The 24790-nt window shown below is 48.3% G+C and overlaps 6 protein-coding genes across 6 annotated transcripts; 4 read left to right on the top strand and 2 right to left on the bottom strand.

Moving 5' to 3' along the window:
- Window positions 1-622: 622 nt before the first annotated feature.
- On the top strand, window positions 623-1132 carry N7455_001521 (uncharacterized protein; the record flags this gene model as incomplete). Its single annotated transcript, XM_065604017.1, has 1 exon — window positions 623-1132. The coding sequence occupies one exon, from the start codon at window positions 623-625 to the stop codon at window positions 1130-1132; it is 510 nt and encodes a 169-aa protein (XP_065462508.1).
- Window positions 1133-5343: 4211 nt separating this feature from the next.
- On the bottom strand, window positions 5344-7687 carry N7455_001522 (putative sister chromatid separation protein (Src1); the record flags this gene model as incomplete). Its single annotated transcript, XM_040951331.2, has 2 exons — window positions 5344-5968; window positions 6114-7687. The coding sequence occupies 2 exons, from the start codon at window positions 7685-7687 to the stop codon at window positions 5344-5346; spliced, it is 2199 nt and encodes a 732-aa protein (XP_040818460.2).
- Window positions 7688-9170: 1483 nt separating this feature from the next.
- On the bottom strand, window positions 9171-15689 carry acyA (adenylate cyclase acyA; the record flags this gene model as incomplete). The annotated part of the gene is made up of 3 exons (XM_040951993.2): window positions 9171-9470; window positions 9535-15400; window positions 15511-15689. The coding sequence occupies 3 exons, from the start codon at window positions 15687-15689 to the stop codon at window positions 9171-9173; spliced, it is 6345 nt and encodes a 2114-aa protein (XP_040818099.2).
- Window positions 15690-19171: 3482 nt separating this feature from the next.
- On the top strand, window positions 19172-20450 carry N7455_001524 (glycoside hydrolase family 16 protein; the record flags this gene model as incomplete). Its single annotated transcript, XM_040951098.2, has 4 exons — window positions 19172-19262; window positions 19312-19872; window positions 19935-20315; window positions 20383-20450. 4 exons carry the CDS (start codon window positions 19172-19174, stop codon window positions 20448-20450), a joined length of 1101 nt encoding a protein of 366 aa, XP_040817873.2.
- Window positions 20451-21413: 963 nt separating this feature from the next.
- On the top strand, window positions 21414-22191 carry N7455_001525 (uncharacterized protein; the record flags this gene model as incomplete). Its single annotated transcript, XM_040951670.2, has 2 exons — window positions 21414-21929; window positions 21991-22191. The coding sequence occupies 2 exons, from the start codon at window positions 21414-21416 to the stop codon at window positions 22189-22191; spliced, it is 717 nt and encodes a 238-aa protein (XP_040817562.2).
- Window positions 22192-23262: 1071 nt separating this feature from the next.
- N7455_001526 (bZIP transcription factor) lies at window positions 23263-24565 on the top strand (the record flags this gene model as incomplete). The annotated part of the gene is made up of 3 exons (XM_040951889.2): window positions 23263-23343; window positions 23398-24385; window positions 24441-24565. 3 exons carry the CDS (start codon window positions 23263-23265, stop codon window positions 24563-24565), a joined length of 1194 nt encoding a protein of 397 aa, XP_040818202.2.
- Window positions 24566-24790: the final 225 nt, after the last annotated feature.

Here is a 24790-nt window from a genome sequence, read left to right on the forward strand (position 1 = left end):
TCAAGCCGAATCGCTTACCGGTATTGAATGTGTCTCAGCTACGGGTTGGGTTATGCCGCCATGGTTTTTAGTGAAGGGACAATTCCATATGGAAAGTTGGTTTATCGACACCAATTTACCAGACAACTACACAATTTGTCCAACCCCAAATGGCTGGACTGATGAAATCATTAGTTTTGCATGGCTCCAGGTATTCGATGAATTTACATCATTGCGTATTAAAAAGGGGGAATATCGTCTTCTTTTAATGGATAATCATGGTTCACATTTGACCTATGATTTCATTGAATTTTGTTGGACAAAACGCATTATTCCTTACTGCTTTATTCCACATACAACACATGGTTGCCAACCTCTCGATGATACACCTTTCTCGGTCTTAAAGCATTACTATAAACAATATAACAACGAGACTGCTTTTTGGGGTGGTGATACGAAACACAAAGCCAATTTCTTCGCGGGTATTCATGATATACGTACACGATCATTAACCGAGCGGACAATTCGACACGGGTTCCGAGAAACTGGAATTTGGCCTATCAATTCAGACAAAGGTCTTGAAAAATTGAAGTTGACAGACAATGATCTTCCCGAAATGCCGGGGTTTATAGTTCATGATATTATGTCTGGAACGACACCACCCCCACCATCAAGTTCACTACCAAATTCACCACCTACGACCGTTCAAAAGCTCCGAAAAGCGAGTAGTAAGGTCGTGAAGCATATACAAAACGATGCTACAATTTCTCCGAAGGTACGGGATAGTCTTTCTCGCATTTTAGAAGGTGGACTCGCTCTTGCCGAGGTTGGTGCTCAATTCGCGGAGGACAATGTTCGCATTTTACGACGGAAAAAGCAGTCCAATACTGCTAAAACAAAGCGTAGGCTGCCTGAACTAGGCCCTCGTTTAGTAAAGGACTGCAAAAAACACATCTCCGACCGTGCCGACCGAGAAAGACTACAGATATTCAACAGATCTAAGAAAGCCTGGCGGGAAGCAGCTATTTTGAAAGCGATTGACGACGGCGACATTGAAAACCCGGGTGATATTGAGGATGATGATGGTGCAGAAATGGCCCGGGAATGGATAGATGATCTTTATTGTGTTGATTTAGAAGGTGATGCTATTTAAATTCAATGAATTAGTTGGTGTTGGTGGACAAAAATGCAATTAGACCCGGGATGCAATTAGACCCGGGAACCCGGACACCGCGAAGGCGGTGGCCGCAGTTCGACGACCCGGTTAACCAGAAAAGAAAAAAAACAGGGAAAAGCGAGACAGAGAGAGAGAGAGAGAGGGATCGAGAACTGAGTGGCGGATGTGGGCCTTCAGGCATGTCCAAATAAGCAAAGGGTCGAACTATTGGAGAGGCTCCAGGAATAACCCTGGATTTAACATATAATTTATAAATTTTGAAAAATATACATACGTACATACATACATACCTATAAACTTAATAAACCTAAATATTTAAAATGCAAATCTGTTAAATGGTCGAAATGAGGGTAAAATAGCAGTTACCGGAGTTAATAGCCAGGTACCAAGTACGAGATACATGTACGGAATATAAAATAATTTTGTCCCTCCATTATGTATATTAATATTGTCGATATTATACAATTTATATACAATTTATATACTTAATATCCTTTTTCGAATCCTTTTTTTCTCTTCGTATTGTCATTCCTAGCTTGACATACCCGTCTAATCTCCTATCTATAACCCTAATTCATCGACCCCGGAGTTATTTTCCGGGGTAAATGATAGGTTCAACCAAGTTCAACACGTGAAATCATCACCCTACTACCAGAATTTGAACCTCTTTTTTGATGATCCCGTATATCACTTACATTGAACATCATTGGTTAATGTAAAATCAGTTTGGTTCCTAGTCTTTTTTTTACCCTAGATACCTCTTTCCTCAATTGGCAAAAAAAACGGGTCTATGTGCTTCAGCCGATCTCTGACATTCTCGGTTCACTTTGTCGATCAAGAGATCTGGAGTGTAATGAGACTTTTTTTCCCTCTATTTCTCTGAAGAATCTCATTCCATATTTTCATAGCTTTATGTGCAAGGCTCCGGGAGATAACTCCGGTTTCCCCTATAACATACATGCCGATATAGTGCGTATCCATACATGCTCAGATGTGCTGTTTCTACTCCGTGTACCTCTCTCCCTTGAAACATTATAGAAACCCCACCTAACATTTTCCTGCGTAAGTTGTGCAGTGGGCGTGCAAACCCCACCAGACAAGTTGTCAAATCCCCACCATGGCAGTTTTGCCACACAAGTGAACCAAAGGCACCCGAGTTGCTAAACCAGCCATCATGTCACTCTCAGCATATTAACTCAAACTAGAATTTCTGACATTCTAACCTCCCTGGTATACCGTTCTAGGATCAACTCTCGTCTACGGAGTAGACCGTCAATGAACGAGAAGTGAAGAATCCATCTCATCACCCTCAATACGAAGTAGCTCAATATTGGCTGGAAAATTCATCCGTCCTCAAGTGTCGAATAGCATCCATCGAGTTAACGAGAGGAATGACACAATATGTACACCATATGTACACCATATCTATGGGATACTCTCAAAGGGGCTCTAACTTCTGGCCTCTCGGCTGCCCTTCGGGCCTGCTCTACCACGGTTTGCTCGCAGCCATCAAACAGATTCTTGAAATGTGCCTCTTGATTCCCATGGATCAACTCTGTCCCGTGGACGAAGTATATGCACCCATCGGTCCTGTCTTCCTATCTGGGTGGCGATTCTGTGCATGGAATATCCTTCAAAGTTCTGACTATCGAGTACCTACATCCCATGGATACGATTTCAACCGATTTCAACCGATTTCAACTGATATTACTTGTGGGTATACCGAGACCAAGTGGGACAAGGCAATACCAATACGGACCAGGATTCGACCAAAATACGACAGCCTTTATAAATTGACAGGTGGGCCATAATCCAGTACTCTGACTGGTGCCGGCGAAGAGTTTCATGGTCCATTTTGAGAAGGGGCAATCTCCATATCCTCATCTTGTTCCTGACTTCACCGTCTCGATTTCACTATGCACGACATGGCCTTTTAACTCTTAACATTTAATTACTCTTTTTTATCAAGAAAAAAAAAAAAAAAAACAAGACGAAGAGAATCAGGAAGTACTCACCGCAGATTTAGACGTGGCTGGCTATTACCTTGGCATCAACGATTCCCCTGGAGAATACTTCCGTACCATACTCCGTACATGATCTGTTTCTTCATGCCGAGAAAATCTGGAAAGCTTCCAAGAAGAAGGGATTGGCAACTATCTTTCTTATTGGCCGATTCAACCATGGCTCAGATATCGAGCGAAGGGTCTGCATCAGCGTCTGCGGAGAGGTGAAGAACCGTTCCAACCCTGATCCCTCCGCTGGTCATCCAATCTCGTCTCTAATATATTAGACTCAGGGCCTTACTCGACATAAGCAAGTCGAAGGACACGAATATCTGCAATCTCTGCAATCTTACCCTATATCGATACTCCGTACATACCACACATTCTCCATCTTCTATTTACAAATATCTCCACTATCCCAACCCCCGTGCTTCTCCCACGCATAGTTCTTGCGCCCGATCACCGATCTTCGGCGCCACAACGCTACGTGGCCCCTATACCGTACAACTCCCAACCATTCAGGTATGGTCCTGCCTACTCCGTGGGTCTACCCACGGCGATGCAAGGAAGAAAGCTTCCCGTGCTGCCCTATCATCCACACTATACTTACTAGATCGTTACAGGTTGCCCGAACTGTATCTAGGCACCAAGGATAGCGGGGCCGGAGATGAAAACGCAATCTCGTGAAAAAAAAAGGTGAAAAAAACTAAAATCCAAGACCATACGGAGCATTTGATACAGCGTACGGATACAGACCGTATGTATCCACCCCATTACCCCCCTCAACGCTCCTTGATAGAATACCTCCCTCCGTTGACCCTCAAGAAGCGGTCAGAATTGGAATATTCGCCACAAGAGTCCTCTTATTTAGGGCTATCTCACCTTCCCAATGTAGGTACTTTTGCGCCAGGCACAACCGTATGTACCTCCGTGCACCAAAGCACAAAAAAGCAGTCCCGTCTCCCGCGGAAACCTTTTCCCCCGAGCAAAGATAGGAGCTGGTTGGCTGACCGTGCAGGAAGGAATTCCGTCCAAGACTTTTACCGTGGCATCTGATAATATGAATGTATCACTTAACTCCCCTCTTCCTGATTGGTCATTGCTGCTTTGGACTGCGAATCGCGCATCTGTAGATAGATCCTTCGAACCACTGTGGTGGTAGATAGACACTAATGTGCGTGCGAAGCAGACAAGATGCCAACTTCTCTGTTGTATGGCGTACTCCGTACGGGGTAGATCGTTTCCTAATGCTATTCCAAATTATGGTACCTTTGATATATGTGACTCGCGCGGCTTACATTAGCTTACAATAGCTTCCAACAGCACTTCTTGCATTTCCCCCTTTTAATTGGATACTGATATCAAATAGTCTTGGGACCCCGCCTTGATGACGCTGCTAGGTACGGAGTACTAATACCACCTGGGCAACCAACACTTCCTTATAGGGCTAAATGCAAAAATGAAAGCAAAGGAAACAAACATCCTTAACACAACCCCCACACGAACCCGGTTATTCCCCTCACTCAATCTGCATTTGGCCCGTTGATGCAAACAAAAGCACACGGGTACTAGAGATCCGAAACCGAAACCGACATGGATATTGATTATTGAGCAACTCGATACGTTGGGCATCAAGAACGGAGACGGCCAAGAGCGGGAACGAGAGCCTTTTTAGCGAGATGCAGATTGACTTCGAACCTGCAGACGGGCTGTAGAGTGCTTGGCTAAGTGGGATGTTTAAATGAAAGTTAATTTAATTTATTCTTATCTGAATAAAGTGGCTTCTAGACTCTTCGCACTGGTCATATAGTAGATCTAGCTTACCAATGCCGTTTGTCCACATGGCTGTTTAACCGAGACATATGGACATAAGCACTATGGGTGGTGGGGCGGGGGGGGGGGTATAGTGCGCAAACCAGCACAAGGATGAAGATTGGATTTGAGAAAAAAGGTGTGGACTAGAATGAGTAATGGAATTTGTATGGACAGGAGATAATATGTACTGGTGAAGTAGGCGAAAGAAACAGGGAATAGAGTGAGTAAAAAAGACAAGAAAACCCGGGAAACAAGAGCCATATCTCATACATCAGGAAAGAAAAGCAGGTGGGATATCAAAAAGAATACAATCACAGCTGAGCTGCGTGCATAGATACCAAAGGTATTCCACAGACAGCGGGACAAGAATCAATAGATCGGACGGCCCTCGTCCCAGCGGCGAGATTCCCTCGGACTAGAAATAGGCTCGGTTTGACCTTCACCCGCGGGGGTGTGAGGACTTGATACAATGTTACCGGATGGAGAAGGGATAGAGAATCGTGCACTCTCACGGCGGCCAATATGTTCCGGCTCACCGACAGCATTGATCCCACCGATCCACTCCCAGACTCGAGAAACATCACCGCTACGTCCTTCTCGCACAGAAGCGCGGACGTTAGCGTTGCCCTCGACAAAGCTGCGGACCCGTCGCCAGAGCTCCTCGCGACGCTTGCCCTGGAGTTCAAAGCGAAGGACATCATCGCGGAGCTGACCGATGGCAATATAAGGTTCTTTGGCATCGCCGCGGGCATATAGTGCAGCCTGCGTAGATAGTCGGTCAAGGGTTGTAGCTACTAATTCAGGCACGCGAGCAATGTCAGACCGACGTGCGAGGACACGCGCACGAGCATACACAAGGAGACCAATGGCCATGATTAGAAGTGAAATAGGGAGTCGATACGCGAGGAGAGCGAGTCGGAAGTGGCGGCGGACGGCGCATGCGAGTGGGAGCCGTGCAATGGAGGTGGATGAGAGGACGAGGATGTCGGAATTTCTGTGATTGCGAACGCGTCTCTGTCAGTTCCGGTACCCAATGTCAGACCAGATCTTTATAAGAAATGCCGCTGGATGTGGGAGTCCAGAGCGATGAGCGTAGTCAAGGAGACACGATAATTCCTCCTAGGGTGAGGGAAACTTACTGCTTGGTTTTGCTGATAACTTCATCTTTGCCGAGGATCTCGCCAATGGCGCCCTTCCACAGCTCATCAAATTCGGTGTCACTCAAGCCCTTGCGGCGTTTCTTGGCCACCTCTTCCCTCAACTCCGGCTCGCTGATGTCCGGAGATCTGGCGCCCTTGCCGTCCTCCTTCAGCTGACCGCATTCCCACTTTGCTCGGCGCTCACGAAGTTCCTCAACAGCTTTATCAGCAACAGCCTTCACGCGGCGCTCCTTTTCACTGTCGGGTTCACATGTTGGTGGCAATGGCACCAGGCCCCCGAGGGCAAGAGGATGCGGCTTGAGAAGGAAATCATTTTCGCAGCGCACTTCAAAGTCCGGGTAGCAGAAGGCGTGGCTTGGGCACGGCTCGCACCGAGGCTCCAGAACATTCGCCCATTCAGGAACCTTGGTCTCTGCCAAAGACCAGGTGGGCTTTCCCAGGCCGCAATATCCGATCTCGAGCTTTTCTTTGCGCCACCAAGTACCAAAACTGCCGGCTAGTGAAAGGATGACCACCCAAGGGGCCAAGCGGCTGAGGGTTCCTTGCTTTTGGGGCCGTCGCCTAGGCTGAATTTGTCGCGAGTAATGATCATTCTCCATAGACATAGCGAGCTGTTCCTCAGGCGTGAATTCTTCGCCCGCCTCAATTTCGCTTTCTTCGTCATCATCGGATTCTTCTGACTCCTCCTCGGGCTCCTCCTGCGGAGGCATCAACCGGGAGGCAAAATCAAACGAATCCCGCTTGGGTGGCTGGAATCCGTCATCATGCTGAACGCTAGATGGGGTTGCTGATTTCCGTGACCTGAGTCCGCGGCCCCGAGCTGGGCTGTCGGTGGATAAGCGCGAAACGCTCTTCCGCTTGCTATCAAAGCTCGTCCTTGCGCTTTTGGGAGCCTCGGGGCTTCCACTCTGGAAAGGATTGTCATCCGTAAATGTGTTCTGATCACGTAATTCTAACTTGACAGCAGTAGGAGTGTATTCATCCACTTCTGTCGAGGGGAGGACCTCGCTCCGTCCAACCTTTCTAGCTGTAGATTTGCGAGGAGTAGGACGGGTAGCAGCGACTGGAGTAGCCAGTGTGTCGTCGCCGGTTTCCGTGTCAGATGTGCGGGCGTGTTTACCCACCGAGCGAGCAACGCTCGTGCGCTTTGTGTTCCTGACAGGCGTGGCAGGGCCGAGACCATCATCGGTATCTACCGTTGAGTGACGGGTGCTTCGTCGCGATGTACCTCGCTCGCCTCTTCTTGTGGATCCGACTGTTGAGGGCGTGGGCGGAGGAGGCATCGACTCTCTGTCGTTCGTGTCGCTAGCTACTGATGTCGACCGACTGCTCATGTCTGTAATTCCCATGCTAGTTCGTCGAACCGTGTCGCGGTCGCGCAAGAGCTTTCTGGCTTGCGGAAGGACTTCATCTTCAAGGATACCAATAAGTTGAGCCTTCTTTGCCGAGGCAGGGTATGGAATATCGTGGCTGACGAGGATGGAGCGAAGACGAGGGACAGTGAGAGAGTTTAGATCGAAATCTGGATGGAGGTATTCCAGTTCGTCAGCCATTTTGTGTGGCGTGCGATGTGCGATGTGCGATGTGGTGGCCTAATTAATGTGCGAACACCCCGACCGACCGAGATTGGTAGTCTAGAGGAAGTTTTGTTCAGATGGACACCGAACTTGTAGCACGGTGCGTGGCTGGACAAGATTGCAATATGCGAGTGAAATGCCACCGATCGCTCCCTTTTTCGAATTTTAACTGGGGTAGGAGAAGTGTTATTTTTTTGTCGAGCTGTTAATTACGCCAGACCTGGGTCGATCATTCGTTCAGTTCGTAGCCAGGGCAACAGGCGGGGCGCGAAAAACGGCCGATGTTAGGACTAACGATTTGAACGATGTCAATGTAGGTAAGAAACCCCAAGAAACAGATGTCTCTCGGTTTATTTCCTGGCTTGGATTCGGTTTACCAGATGAAGGGGTGTGAGCAGACCAAGAAAGAAGAAACCAAGGACAATCAACGACGATGACGCACGAATAAACAACGGCACGTGACCTGACAAATGTGAGGTTGGCGCCTCAGGCCAGAAACTGTGGTTAACTACCTACCTTGGGGACAAGGAGTCTTTCGACGACAGATATTGTCGACTTTTGGCTACTATAGCTCTCAATTAAAGTTTATTATGTATGTCACTATCCGCCTAACCGCCCAAGTAGGTACTTGGTCATGTACTCATAGAGCTTTCCATAGCCAAGGAAGGTTACAAGGTGTACTCCGTACGTAAAGCAACATTCTCTTCTTTTCCCTTCCGCATCCCTAGAAAATAGTCACGGGATTAGATATGATATTCCCCAGGGCCCACTTTCACGTCGATCTCTGCCAAGACCAAGTATGTACATATTTGATTCAGTACCCTATTCCCCTGCCAGTGGCTTGTGTACAACATGCACAAAAAGCTCACCCCAATACCTATGAGCTACACGCCATTACCAGCCCAAGTCATGCTGCTATTGTCTTCTTAGCCCCAACACCTCTCCGGAGTCCGCCTTACCCCCCAAGTCTCCCACTTAAGATACCCCCGTGCCATGTCCCTAACTCCCACCAACCTAAGTCGAGTCATTAATATAAGTTATCTTGACAAGTTCACTATTCCCCCGGGATGGACTACGAATCCCCCGGGTGGCGTATTTCAAAAAGAGTGGACCGACGATGCGTGTCAAGAAGCAAACAAAATGACAAGGGAAAAAAAAGCCCATGAAAGTATCATATAGACTGTAATATATATTCACTGCCCGAGCCAATTACAGCCCTAAAATCCAAAGCAGATTAAAGCCAATAATAAAAGATAATACCGAAACAATCACCGTGGCTCCATGTCATAATGCTTTATATAAAACAATTTGCAGACCCCCTCCCGCCAGTGGGACGCCGCCCACTATAACAAAGCCAGAGAGATACAAGAAGGGGGGAAAAAGTCAAAAAAGTAAGTAAATAGGAATCCAAAAGTAAAATTGAAATTAGTGCAATAAAAGTAGACGGCAGAAATCAGTGCTAGCCGCGGCCGGAATCAAAAGAGCGATTGGTATCGCCGGGGAGGTGGAGGAAAGATGATGAGGCCGAGGTAATACCGCTTTCGATACTGTCTGAAGGAGCCATCTTTTCAAGAGTTGGTGGACCGCCGATGTTGCCCGCAGCACCAACGGCCATCTGCTCCTTGAGAGCTTGGAATTCGGCAAGTTGTGTTTGTAGTTGCTGTAGTACCTCGCTAATGGGTACGGCGTGGTCACTGAGGGTGTCGCCTGGTTTGAAAGGACGCATCATGTGACGTAGGGAGAGTGTGTTGATGCATACCTGGAGTTTTGGAATTCTGTTAGGATCGGAAGTATAATGAAAGGGGAGTTTGTGTAATACTAACCTCGATGCGGGTGACTTGTTGATCGACCAGACTGAGAACGGTCGAGTCGTTGAGCTCACCTCCGTGTCTCTTGACCATGTTGAAGAGAGCGACGTTCGGTTCTCTGAGGCTCGGTTCACTCGGATGCTCCATAGCGCCGCAAAGTCGTTCAAGGCGGAGTGTGACTTCCCAGAGACGCCAAATGATGTTTGTCTGGATATCAAGTTGGTTATCTGGACTGATAGTTGCAGCGGAACTGTCACGATCCTGTGATTCTTCTGAAGAGATCATGCGACCAGAAAGCGCAGAGGGGTAAACAAGGTAGAGGGGTTCTGGATTTTCCAGACCCTTCAGCTTTCTTTCGCCTTGATCTTTGATAACGAAACCTTGACTATTGAGCTGTTGCAGTTCGCGACGAATGTTGTGGCCGAGGCTATCTAGGCGGGGGTTGCTGTCGGTCGAGCTGGTGGATGCAGAACGCTCAGCATCCGCGAACATCTCAAGGCTGCGGTGGATATCGGTCATGAAATCTGACGAAACGAAAATCTGTCCTCCATCCGCGACGGCAGAAATTCGTGACGCACGATTCACCATTGGACCGAAATAGTCCATTCGGCTGGTGACCGGATCTTTTGCGCAGACAGGCTCGCCCCAATGGCCACCCATGCGGACAGATAGGCCACGGAAGATAACATTATTGTCCATGTCAACCACAACTCGGCACTGGGGCTGATCGAGAATCTCTGTAGGCCATTCAGCTTCCAGGAGCTGATTTTGACAGTTGAAACACCACAGCAAGGCAGCCGTCGTGGTTGAGAAAGCCACCATGAAAGCATCACCTTCTGTCTTGACCTCGTAGCCACCGAAGATTGCAAGTTGCCGGCGCAGGATGTCATTGTGGATCTGAATAGCAGAACGCATCGCATCCGGACAAATCTCCCATAGACCCGTGGATTTCTTGATATCAGTGAACATGATGGTTAACTCACCCTCGGGGGCTATCACATGTTCAAAGCGCGCGAGTCGCGAATCTCCAGGACCATCGCGCTTCTTGGGACGCTTGGCAGTTGGGATGATCTGGTCTTCAGCGTTGAGAGAAGGACGAGGCTTTGGTCGTCTCCTTTGAATCTCCCCAACGCCGAGAATCATCACCATCAGCTTATTGGTGGCACCGAAGGAGATGGCCAAATCACGCAACTTTTGAGCTGCAAACATCAAGTCTGGTTGTTCTCTCCTAGTAATGTCAACCACCACTTCGGGAGTAACATAATCCCAGAGTTCCTTTGATGCCAACACGATCATCTCATCTTGTTCTGTCAAGACGGTGTGCATTGTGGAAGGGGCCGCAATGACAGCGGGCATCATCGGGAAGTGTCCGAAGCACCTCGACACGGTGAGGACATCATTCAGCTTCCCGGTGCGAGAAACGAACCCTCCTGCTGCACGAATGCGGGCACGCTCGTGAGGTTCCGCGGGATCATGGTTTTGCGTCAAAGAAATCATTGAACCATCTGACCGGATCAAAATAGCCTGAGCATCACCAACATTGGCGGCGTACAAGTCCATGTTGTTCAGATACAAGACAGTAGCAACACCCCCGGACTGAATGTCGTCCTGATTGAGCATTTTGGCCGCAGTCGATCCTCGATGGTAGTGCCGGATCTCACGGTCATCAATCGACCTGTAGGCAGAACCTGCCATATTCTTATTCAATGCCAAGAACGACCGTCGGAGTGCATCTAATGGTGTTTCGCCCTGCTCTCGCTGCAGCTTCTTAAGCTCAAACGAGAAAGTAGAAGTGAAATTCTCGTGCAAGTACTTTGCGACGCGAGAGCCACCACTGGAAAGTGTCTGTCCGTCAAACATTCCCACAAGTGTTTCCACATTATCTTGCTTCAACCGCGGAACAATCATATCAATAATAGATAGATGCTCGGTCTTACCAAGAGAGTCGGCCATACCGTAGGCGAGAGTACCAGCCAAGGAGGCAGATGTTCTCACGCGGCGATCTTCTGTCTCCTCTGGGATGGTGGGAATGGTGAGTGTGACATCCATCAGTCCTAGAACACGGAGATGGGTCAAGGAGTTGAAGTCGGTCAGGTCAGCGCCATTGGCGGCCGGAGGACCCAGCGACGCGATATTTGGCTTGATTTCCAGACGCTTGTTGCCCGAGAAGTTCAGATACTTGAGATTACGGTTCCAGTTCCAGTTCCAATCATAAGGCCAATTTGACACGTTGTACTTGAGGCCGTTGCTCCCCACATCCAGAATAGAAAGCTTGCTGACCTTGCAAAGCTCTGCAGGCAAGACTTGGAACCGGTTGGCATTGATGTGAAGAATTTTAAGGTTGCTTCCCTCTTCCAGGTCATCGGATGGGAGAGAGGTCAACTCGTTGCCGGACAGGTACAGCTCGGAAATCAACGGCCACCTTTTGAGAATTCCTTGCGGTAATTCCGTCAGGTCGTTGTAGGAAAGGTTGACAATACGCAGCTCTGGGAGCAAGGACAGTTCCCGGAAAACATCATCTTCAAGTCTGTTGTCGGCAAGTGAAAGTGTGCGAAGGGACGCCGCGAACGTCATTGCCATCTGCTGAGAGAAATTTGAGTCCTTCCGACTCGCCGAGTTCGGGTCGGTATATGATGGCGACGCCGCCGACACCTTCCTACTAGATTGAGCATTTGAAGGATTCCGGTACCCGTTAGGTGACACGGAATTCATAACACCATTCGACGTTTGACTGGGTCGACGTAGGCTTGGTTCATCCAGTGGGCCTACATCTTCATAGCTGGGGTTTCCAGCAATGCCAGGTGTAGCCCCAGGCGTGTTTGTAGGCTCACCGGGAATTTGAGGGTACGGAGCACCGCACTTTGGAAAGCTCGAAAGAATGTTTGAGGATATGTTGAGTATTTCCAGCTTGGCACAATGCCAAATTTCGGCTGGTAGAGAGTTCAGGTTGCACTCCCTCAGATTAAGATTCTTGAGCTCCGCAAGGCAACCCAGAGTTGGAGGCAAAGACGATAGTGGGTTTTTGATCATACTGAAGTGTTCCAATCGACGCAACTTGCCAATCTGAGCCGAAACCGAGGATATATGATTTTTGTCAAGGACGAGCTTCGTTATATTCGGGCAATTCTCGAAAATGGTATCCCTGAATTGGGAGAGCTTGCCCGAGGCAAGGTTTAGAGAAGTCAGTGTTGGCATAGGAGCGTCAACATCAAATTGCGTCATGGGGCAGTGGTCCAGATGTAAACTCCGCAACCTCGGGAACGAGCCTTTGAAACGTGATAGAAGATTGTGACCGAAGAATATCTGCTCTAGACGTGGAAGACTAGAGAGAGCATCGATATTGGTGATAGCATTAAAGCGTCCATCAAACTCCTTGAGATTCACCAATTCCCGGAAGGAATCATCGAGAGGACCGCTCAAGTTGTTGTTTGTCATCCAAAGGCGTTCGAGAGTGGCCAAGCGGCCAATATTGGGAAGTTCTTCTATGCCATTGAAGCTGATATCAAGATCAACCAGACTCTTGAGGTTGCAAAGGAAATCGGGGAAGATCTTGAAACTGTTTGACGACATGTTCAGGCTTCGCAGGTTTTGGAAATTGCCGAAAGAGCTGGGAAGCTTGGTTAATTGATTGTTGGCCATCTTGATGCTAACAAGACCAGTAAGTCGGTCGAGACCCGCATGATCCAAGTCCTCGAGGCAGTTGTTTGACACATCCAGGTAGGTCAATCGGCTGGCTAAGCCAAAGCTTTGTGGGAGGAATGCGGCCTCATTCCCAATGAACTTGATCTCTCGCAGATTAATGCAGCTTTGAATGAAGTCTTTGGGGACGTCTAATGACAAGTTCCTCGACAAGTTCAGCGAGATGATCTCAGAAGATTTCGCATATAGCGTGATTGGAATAGTGACAAGACTGCGGCCTTGGAGATCCACATGGCTGAACTTTTGCACTTTGTTGAAACCTGGTTCAGTGTCGAGACTGCTGTAACCGCTGAGCTTGGTCGGCAAGAAGATGAAGCGACAGAGATAACTGTGATCCTCGCGGCCAATATCTCCGATGCGGTCCTTTTCCGTGTATCCAACTTGTTCCAGCAGCCGCTTTTGCATTTGAATAGGTCGCTCATTGTGGTCAAGCTGACGTGAAAGATCATGTTTCCGCAGAACAATCTCATAGTTGTTGAGATGATCTTGCAAGAAAGACTTCCGACCAAGCATCAAGAGGATCTCGGACACGGTAGCATTCACACCAGCTGATAGCGTGGCGAAAGTAGAATCAATTCGGAAGATCCGAATAAAGTACGAAGCTTCACGATCACGAGGACCGACGGGTGTGGGTTCTTCCAAGGTGGGGTCTTCTAAGGTAGGGTCAATTGGCCCCCTGACCTGCCAACTTTCAGGCGCATTCCACGGCTTCTCGAGTTTGGAATCGTCGCCGGGTGTGATCGTCCCATCCCTTCCACGCTTCATTTGTCCAGGCGAAGGTGGACGGACAATTCCTTTCAGGTTTTCCATATCGACATCAAGGTGGAAGAAATGCTTGTTCTCCTCTTGATTTTTGTCGTCCTTGTTTGGATTATAAAGGTCACCACCTTGATGAGTGAACACACGACGATTACCAAGCTTTCTTCCGACCATCAGGCCCTTCCCGGAATCTTTCTTTCGGTCCGAATCTACCGACTCTGCGTATCGAGAGGAAGTACTTCCTTCGACGCTTCCTTGCCTATCACGTCGCGGCGGGGAAGAGTTCCTTGATTTGTCATGCGACTTCCCGAGTATCTTTTTGATGAACCCGCCGATTCTGGGATGCTGTGAGTTCTGATCAGGGTCTCGGTATGCGCTACGCACACTGGGTGTTGGACTTGTCGATCGGCCCCCAACTGCAGTGGTGTCGCTCATGTCAGTCGACGAATGCAAGTAGTTCTCATTAAACGGCCGCAATCCAATGTCGTCTCTGCCAGTAGTAGGTCGGGGTTGGGACCATGCCAGATCGCCAGCAAGAGTCGGGTTCTCTTCTTTGCTTCGTGAGGAACGATGCCTGCCAGGTCCTCGTCGGTTTGGCTCCCTCTGCCCAGAGGAACCATTTTCCGAGGATGGGAGACGCTGTCCATTGGGGCCGATGGGTACATGGCGCACCGGTGCCTCCCCATATTGCGGAATGTCATTAAAGCTCTGATAATCCCATGGAGTGATGTCACTGGAGGGCATAGGGTTATTTGCCCGTGACCTCTGGGGACGTTGCGAGCTGGAGCCCTCGGACGTATTGCGCGAGCCATCCGAGTTCGCTCTCTCGCGCGCCTTCAACTGGTCGACTGGTCCCCCACGCCTGCTCGGCGGGTTCTGGGAGCCATCCTCATCGGTTTGAAGCTCCCCAGGCGAATGATAGTCATCTCCAAGTAGACCTTTCAAATGCTTCTTTCTGAACTTTTGGCTGATACTAGATCTAGACCCCTGGCTACTGACTGTGGTTGCGCTTGCAGCAGACGGCCGGCGATGTTCCCCATGGTATTCATACTCAGCGGGCTCGCTTGCGATTGTTCGTCCAGTCGTGGGTCGAAATGTGAATGATGCAGGCGAAGCTTCACGCTCGGAGTAATCATGGTAAAAAGTACCACTGGCATCTGGCTGACCACTGCTGGGGATTGTGGACCACGGGGCAATCGATTCGATCTCATCGGAGTCGGCGCGAGATGGGTGAAGGGGTGGCGGTCGGGGACTCGAGAAGGATGGTTGAGACGGGCTATCTCGGTTATTTGGGACCATCAAAGCCTCGCGATGATTGCTAAAGCCAGAGGCTTTGCGTTGTTCGGTGGGGGAAATATCGGGGGAGTTCCATGACCACATGGAATTTCCCCAATCAATCCGAGGGGGTCTTGAAGAGTCGGGCCTGGTGAGAAAAAAAACCTCATTAGCACCTCTTCTTTTTTGGGGGCTTGGGTTCGATGCGCCATGATCGCGTATAAAGTCGGCGGGTAACTTGGAGAAACAGAAGCTTACTTGGAGTCCATTTTGAAGGAACCCGGAAACGGGTCGGTATTTTGACCTCCCGTAGAGGCCTCGTCTTGATCTCGAGACAGACTCGCTGAGTTTCGCACAGTATCTTGCGACATCCAGCTATTTCCCGAGCTCTCTGAACCCTGACGGTTGTCAGGTTGGTTGCGGTCCCGCGCCGGCATGGCTGCGCTCATAATCGGCCGAATGCCACCACGGCAACCCTAGTCAAGTTGCAGCCAGCTGTATCTTGGGGTGTGGTGATGGGTCAGAACCGTCCAGCATTAAAAGAACCGATGATAATCGGATGGTGTGGGCGACCGGGGGAGCTGCAACGTGTGGTTGTCAATTCTGCTGTCTCGGGTGCTAGCGCCACGTTGTGGAGGCCGACCCGGCGACGCGGTAGAGAATCTAATAGCCGGGAGAAACTCTGCAGGACATTCGATTTGAAACTGAGACGAGGCAAATGAGTGGGTTAACACCAAGAGCGCGAAGGAGTTGAGAAGGCTAGCGGGGGCGTGAGGATAAGAAAGGTGTATGAAAAGCTGAGGCAGACCGAGGGCTTAAGTCTAGCGTCGGGCGTGAGTATCAAAATGGGGCGTTATTTCATGAGGTTTTAGGAAGAGATTGCGGTTAAGGGCAACCCGGGCGCATACTGGCAAGGCGAACGGGGTGATAATTGAGGTCCAGAGGGTTAATTGGAGGGGGGGAAGACGAAGAGTGGGGATAGTCGTGACTCGTGACAAAGGCGGATCAACGTAATGACGATCGAGAACAAAGCCAAGATCCCTATTATATAAAAAAAAAAATAAGAAGAATAAAAAAGATCCGAAGCTCAAGATGAGATTCATATAATAAGAAAGAGATGGAGGAAGAAGAAACCCGTGTGAGCTTCGGGTGGACTAGGCCGTCGGAGTGAGGCTCTTCTACACTTCTACACCCCGAGAACGTCTTCGACTCTGAAACTTGTAGATTTACTTGTAGATTAGGTATTTGAGACTAATTCTTTGTATCCTTCTTCACTTCTTTATGTTCTTATTTCATCATCTCTTCTGAATATTTCTATAGATATAACCATTTTCATTGGGCGTGGTCCGTGCTGTCCGTGCTCGACAAGGAGACTGTGGAGCTCTCCCCGTCTTTGTTCTGCTTCACTTTTACTCCGTACGGAGTACTCTCTGTTCTATTTTTCGCTTTTGCTCGTATAGGGTGCATATAACGTAGCCATCTACCCCGTATATATGTGCCATGCATAGCCTTCTACGGAGTATAGTTGAGTCATTGGACCGTCATCCCGGGCCCGGGGGTCATTCAACTCTCGAGGTATCGAGGTGGTGGCAAAGAATCCCCGTAGCACTTCCAGGGTTGTACGGAGTACTCGTATTTTGTTTTTTGTTTTTTGTTTTTTTGGCTCCGCTGAAAGGTGACAGCTCGGATTGCCAAGGAATGTATTGCTACCGTTGCACATCTCATTTTTCCTTTGTTGCAATCTGTCTGGCCTGTGATATATCTATGTATTCCATCCATGATCTACATTGAAAAGAACATCGTTACAAAGTAAAAGCCATACACTCTGATATTTTGGTAACCAGAACTCTAGTACTATACATAATAGATCTGCCCAAAGAAAGTCCCGAGATATAGGTAGGCTAGATTCAACCCACATCGGGTAACTTCCATTGCTGCGCAATGGAAGGCTAAAGCATATCTTTTTCTTCGCGAAATTATCTAAATATGAGTATTGATTCAAATCTTCTGGGCGAATTTGCTATGACTGCCTCTACCAACAATGGCAGTAGCATGAACAAACACACAACCTCCCTCTTCTAGAGTTCAGGGATATGATTTAACTAGCAGATCCTCACTTCCTAGCGGTTTCCTCCCAAGGTATGAATCAGATTGAACATAACCAAGAAGTGGGTCTAGCAATTCACTGGAGACCGCTAGTTCAGGGACCCTACGGAGTACAAAGTACAGATCTAGGCGAGTGGAGCGTGAACTTACTCTGCGTGATTTTCTCATGTCCATTGCCGCCGTATTCAAAGTGGAAAGGGTTCACCTCAGAATTGCAAACTAGGATGCCAAGCTCACAAATTACGTGTGAACGCCTGAACATAACAATTGAGATCTAGCTAGGCCCACTCGTGACTCGGTATTTGCACGAGTTTCGTTGGTGGAATTCGCGTTGACTTCAGTGTCGGTCCAAAGATCAGTGAGGGCGCCTTACCCATAGCTTTGTCGCCGATGGTGATGATCAGGCGAGCCGTCTCGTGCCCTAGAGCTTTGTTACCGCCGCTCACGATCATAATTTTTCCAGCAAGACGGACTCCCTCGGGAACGAAGAGAAGGAGGTCACACACGGTGAAAAGATCAAATGAGAATGTTGAAATCTACCTAGTAGCGTTAGTATAGCCGAAAAGATAGTGGTGTAGTATAAGTAAAATAATAAGGTAGTAGCCAAAGCAATAGACTAGGGTAGACCGCACGAGATCATTGCATGGTCGTACAGGGCCTAGGTGCGATATCTAAATAGAACAAGTTATAAGTATCGAGATCGAGACATGATAGGGCCCACAGTTATCGGACTATTTTTTCCTCCCATTGTCGTGATTCAATTCGTCACCCGGCAGATCGCCCTTACATCGATCGCCAACATCGATCGGCGGCTTTATGTCCTTTATGTCGCCCAAATTCTAGACCAGCCTCTTGTGCTACTCCTGCGCCTAACTAGAGTGCCCATTAAGCGAAAATTACAGATATTAAAAGGATAGCCAAGGTTGGTCGTTAAAGTCATGTCACTCATCAGGCCGCTTCTGCCCAATGGTAGGCAGCCCTGGCCCGAACATTGGAATCACGACTATTGATTAGTACCAGTAAATATTTTTTTTCGGATAGAAGATAAGGACCCCGTACGGAGTATGAATTAATATCCTGCAGAGGAAATCTTCAATATGAGATCACATCTCTAATAATAAGTGGTGTACTCCGTACGGAGTAAAGACTACCTAAATGCGAGAGGCTGGGGGTTGTGGGTCCTAATATACGTGTGTACCCTGCCACCTATTAATTTTGCTTGGGCCTTGCCGCTTTTCCTTGGTTTTTCAGGTAGACTGGTTTCATCGAATGAATATCTATGTACGGAGTACTCCGTACGTCTTCCAAGGATCTCGATCTCAGATGCCTAATTGAATGTGTTCTGTGTCACGCACTATCCAGAATAGCCATTGTACATACACATGCACACTCAGGCTGAGAATGCACATTGACATCTGAACTGCACACCCGTCGAGTGTACGGGGGACTACTCCGTACATGGAATGACTAGTTACCTACATGTACTCTGTAGAGACTCCATGGAACAACGTGGCGTAGCTCTCTCCCTGGCCCACCACTGATCCACCTGTGGGCACAACCTCGATCTGAGATGGAATGTGATTGGTCGAATGACAGCCAGAGACCCACAGATCGACCAAAAACAGAAGCCACAGAAAGAGGAGGCTGGCACCTTCCCAAAGTTGTTTAAGACCATTTGTGTACTCCCCTTTTACTTGAAATCCTTCCCCGTTTTTCTCTCCTCATCTGTTACCCTTTCGTATCAACTCTCATCTTCATTATTGCATAATAGCTGCAAGATTACTTATAACTTACTTATTCTACTTGGCCCACCATGCGATTCATTCTTGGCGCGGCCCTGAGCCTGCTATCTTCCACGCTAGTCGTGGCCCAGACCTACACCGATTGCAATCCAACACAGAAGAGTAAGGCTCATCATCACAATTATGCCAACAGATCACTAATACCCAGCAGCATGTCCCGCTGATCCTGCATTTGGCCAATCTGACAAGACGTTTGATTTCACAAGTGGCGCATCGGATGCTTTTAAGTCGACTGGATCCGTTACATATGACGAAACGAATGGTGCAACCTTTACTATTGCTAAACAGGGCGATGGCCCGTTGATTCAATCCGGCTGGTACATCATGTTCGGCCGTGTGGAATGCACCATCAAGGCAGCACCAGGGACAGGAATCGTGAGCAGTGCAGTTCTGCAGTCCGACGATTTGGACGAAATTGACTGGGAGTGGCTGGGTGGAAACAACGCCCAAGTGCAGACCAATTACTTTGGCAAAGGAGACACAAGTTCATTCAGCCGTGGCGCCTACCACGACAATTCCGGAAACCATGACGACTTCCACACTTTCTCCATCGACTGGACCAGCACCCAGATCGTGTGGTCCATTGACGGGAAGACCGTTCGTGTTCTCACTCCCGAGACGGCAGAAACCAACCAGTACCCACAGAGCCCGATGATGGTCAAGGTCGGTGTGTGGGCTGGCGGTGACTCGAACAATCCCAAGGGCACTATTGGTGAGTGGGACTGTCCTGAAAAGTACCTTTATCGGGCTTGCTAACAGCTTTTGTTTGTTCAGACTGGGCTGGTGGTCAAACAGACTATAGCCAAGGCCCCTTCAAGATGTATATGAAGTCAATGACTGTGACTGATTACTCCACCGGAACTTCGTACAGATATGGTGACAAAAGTGGCTCATGGCAGTCAATCGTCGCAGAAGGAGGCACGGTCAATGGGAACAAAGCCGCCGAGCCCACGTCGACCGAGTCCGCACCTGCAATTACAGCAACCATTGACAGCGTCCCGGTTCCCTGGAGTGGAACCCACAAGGAAACCTCAAGTTGGGTTACCCCAAATGTCTGGCCCTGGGTGGCGACTGGCTCTCCTTTGGCCTCATCAACAGGATATGACTGGGAGTCTGGCTCTGGCCAAAACATGCCACCAGGTGGAGGCTCAATGAGTGAGCAATCCCCCGAATCTCTCTTTAATTAGATTCGTCCATTAATATCGAACCGTTTCCCCAATAGTCTACCTTCCGCTTTGTGTCAGCAGCGTTGCCTTTTTCTTCGGCTGCCTTTTCCCGCTCTGGCGTTGAGCTTTGCGAGGAACTCGACTCAATTCATGAGCAGAACTACATCTTCGGCCAACCCCCTTGCTACCATTACTTCTACCAATACGCCCCCTCGAGGAGCCACAGCGACAACTTTCAGTCCTCATGCTGCCCCATTGGTGGGCAGTGCAAATCGCCAGTTCCTGCAATGGCAGGTGTCTTGTGTGCTCTCTTTGGGCGTGTTATTTGCATTGGCTTGGACGTATCCGCGTTTGTATTATTATTGATGACTTCATCGGACCCGGCGTTGGCTTATATTTTTATTGGACATGACGCATGAGCGATGACTTTGACGGCTCACGAAACAGCCGCAGCATTTGGGCGGTTAGAGGCACCTTCTATTCTTGTTTACACTTTACTCTTATCATTCATAGATGTCAACCCTGAAGATCCAATTGGTGGCACATGCGTGCCCTACATACCTAATGAGTTTTTCTACATTCATGGCTTATTAGACTACCCATAGTCTGGTCATCAATCAAAAGTCCTATTTTCCATACATGTCTATAGCAATACCTTGTAGTCAGAATAGGCTTGGTCTGAGGTTTCCTCGCCAAAAATGGCAATGGCCCTCTTGAGTTTGGTACACTCTATGCTGAGAAAATCGTAACGATGAGGGATTAAAGAAGAAGAGCACAAACACCAGTCTACATCATGAGGTATACAACTGTAAGTATTTCAAACAAACCTTGGAGGGCATAAACCTGGGTATCGAGAGAATCAAGTAAAGAAAAAGAGACTGCTATGTAAGAAGACGCGGCACTTAGTCCCTACAGATCAGAATAGGAAGCGGAGGCTACCGTGATCCATGGCTCTTTTACGGAGCCATCTGCGAAATAGAACCTTGAAAATTCCTGATGAGACATCTCACTCTGAATACGTATCGACTTCTTGCTTTAAAATTCCATCATTCCCTCCACGTCTTTCTTTTCCAACAACCCTTGCAATATGACAGACAAAAGCGTCATCTCCACTGCCCATCGAGCTTTGGCTCTTCCAGAAATCGTGGGTGAAACCCTCTTTTCGATCGACCGGTACCCTGCGATGATCTGGTATCGCACACGTTGGCTACTGAATTGCGCCTTGGTGAATAAGACATGGTGCAATGAAGCGCTGCGTATCTTATGGAGCGACATGGAAGCAGATGGGAAACCCCTCGACGAGGTCATGATAAACATCTCCCCCGATCGCCGCCAGATTTACGCCAACTTTATAAAGACCGCGACTGTCACAACCTACAGCCAGGAGACTGAATCAGTGGTAAAGCCAGCTCTGGAAAATGTGGTATTCCCGCAGATACACACTTTGCGTCTTCTTCTAGCCTTTCACAACATGGACACCGAGGAGGGTATCCGCACCCCCATTTTTAACATGCCAAATCTCCAGATACTTCCTGTCGACCATTCGATTGGGCCCAACTATCTATATCCAGGTCAATGGGACTGTCTCGCTGACCAGATTCCGGTTCGTTTACTCGCTATCATCTGCTGCACCACATAACTAACCGCTGATTTTGCATATCTAGAAGCTCTTTCCGACGTTGTTGGATGTCCAAGTTGAGATACCGACCATCCTTTACATTACGGGGTTTGAGACTTTCTCTGAATATATGCCACATTTGGAATCTTTGGAATTTGCGAAGCTCTTGGGCCTGTCGGATGTGGAAGATACATTTAGTGAGGATACGGACGACGACGATTTGGATGATGAGGACGCACACAGCTAGGATATGGATGAGAATTGAAAGAGCTAATACAGCTCATGCGCCTCCTCATCCCTATATTTTCTTGATAATTGTTGTATTGTGATTCATTGGATTTTGCAGTATTTTTTCTTGAGCTTAGCTGGCCTTTTAGAGCACACTTCGACCTCGTTTTGCTTTCCGATACGTATAACATGAATGAAGAGGTCAAGAGTATGATGGATGTAATAGACACAGTGGACACAGAAGTGCAGAGCTACAGTATTTTGGGAGAACCTAGATGATATGTTAACCATCTGTAACTTTTTCTCTGCTATTTCTTTCAATCTGTTGAACTGAAGTGCGTCAGACACTATTATGGCCACCCAGCCCACGTTTTCCCTTGGACATCCCTAAACTGCATTTCAATGAATGATCGTGACAAGCTAGATGATAACACATGTAGGCGGCGTGGCCAACGGAGGTGTAGCATCAGGGATTTTGATAATGAAATATGATGGGACACTGCTATAGGAGGCATACCCACCATATGTCTTACTCCCATTCATGTAGAAATTTTTTTTTTGGTGGGCACGGCCTCAAGTTCCCTTGATCTCTATTCCAATTGTCTTATGCGGCCAATAGGGCAACATCTAAAAGGAAATCTAATAGAAATGGGTCTTATCATGGGTGCGCCGTTTCCTTTCGAGCTTAATCCAACGTTGGTTATCCCGATACTCTCTAACATACAAATACCTTGCCACGACATCTTCCTATTCACAGTTCATCTACTATCCATGGATGTAGTATGAATTAAGGAGAGGATAGTGGGTCCATCGTCAATGTTAAGCAGGATGACCAATAGGAACCTCCAATTTACCGGAGTATCCATGGACCCTTAATCGCCTACCCGTGGGACATGCAAGCGTCTTATGTCATCCCGCCGCGCATGATTTTTCGATTATTCAACGCCCCGACGCCTCGGCTAGTCGTCTAATCATCTTGTCGCCTCTGCATTTGTCATTCTGCTAAAGGATCCTGATGTCTCAAAGGGACTGCAAATTTTCGATATAGCTTGAGACAGATCTTCTCACATATTTAATTACAGACAAAACAATGGGTGAAGAAACGGCTAAACCGGCTGGTCGCAAACGCGGTCGTCCTCGAACTGTTACCAACGAGCAAGAAGTGCCAGAGGTGGGTCAGATCCCAACGCCCCAAGTGACGTTGCTTATAATTATGAATTTCTAGAGACGTCGCAAACAACTCCGCCTCGCGCAGCAGGCATATCGCAAAAGAAAGGAGACCACGATCGGTAACCTGCAGAATCGCGTACACGAATTAGAAACCGGCATCGAGAATATCAGCCAATCTTTCCTCTCCTTCAGTAGTCTTCTTATAGAAGAGCAACTCCTCTCACAATATCCGCATATTGCGTCGGCTCTTCAAAACATAACTCAGCAATGCGTGTCGCTTGCGAAGGCTGGGAGCGACGATCCGTCCGAAGGAGCCCTCCCCCTCGTTCAGGCCGCAAAAGAGTTTCAAATCACAAATAATAATACAGCCCCGACACCAGTTCTGGATAACGCATATTCAGAAGCTTCAACAGATGCCGAGGATATAACAAGATCCGTCGCTACGAGATGGCCCGCCCCTCCTACTCCACCATATGAAGGTCAATCTATATCGCCATTCGGCCTCGTCATGCCCTCACCTACTGCTCAATTTCCTCAATTTTCTCATATCACTCCACCATTATCGAACTCCCCAACACTGGATCTACTCTCTAGTAATATAACGCCTGACAGGCAGTGGAATATCGCGCAACGTCTAGTCCGGACTTGCTGTTTGGGCGGATATCGCCTTCTTGTCGACAACCCAAACAGCCCCGCAGTCCAACGTGTGTTTAGTTCTTTTCTGAGCCTGCCAGAACGCAACCGTATGATCTCGGCATTTTACGCTGTCATGCAGGACAAGACGGGTGTCTTGATAGACCCCAAGACCCGTGTACTCCACGCCCTACAAACCAATATGAACATGTTCTCGAATGAACAACTCCAGGTCCCGTCTAAGATATGGCAGATTGCGCTCGAATCAGCTTCTGGTGACTGGATGGATGCCAGTGGAGTGCAAGGATACCTGCGCGACAAGAGGGTGATTCTTGACAACTTTCCCGATTCCTCTGGCCGTCTTGATTATTCGGTCTCCACATCACTTGACTCAACAGCATTCATCAAATGTGAGTTCTTGGGAACGGACCTCCTTGAAGAAGAGATATACTAACACCACTGTAGCCCTCTCAAAAGAAGCCACATGCGTTGGGAATGGACCGGTGTTCCGACGGCAGAGCGTTGAAAAAGCTCTTCGTCTGGCAACAATTAGTGTGCCTTGGGATTTCGATAATCTTTGTGATTTATAACGCACACCTTTACCTGTAAATATATAATGCATACACGAACACAGGGCATATGACCCGGCAATTCAGACAATTAACTGTAGCCGAATTCTTTGTACTGGCATGTACTGGCAGCGACTGCCCGAAGTCGCCGAAACAAAATTAAATTGCCCCGAGCGAGGTGGGATCGACTAGACCAGTGCTAAGATGATTCCCAAGCCCCAATGCGAACCCTGTAATAGGAACTAT

Source organism: Penicillium solitum, assembly GCF_028829755.1.
Source record: "Penicillium solitum strain IBT 25940 chromosome Unknown utg000001l_segment0_segment0, whole genome shotgun sequence".
Classification (NCBI taxonomy): domain Eukaryota; kingdom Fungi; phylum Ascomycota; class Eurotiomycetes; order Eurotiales; family Aspergillaceae; genus Penicillium; species Penicillium solitum.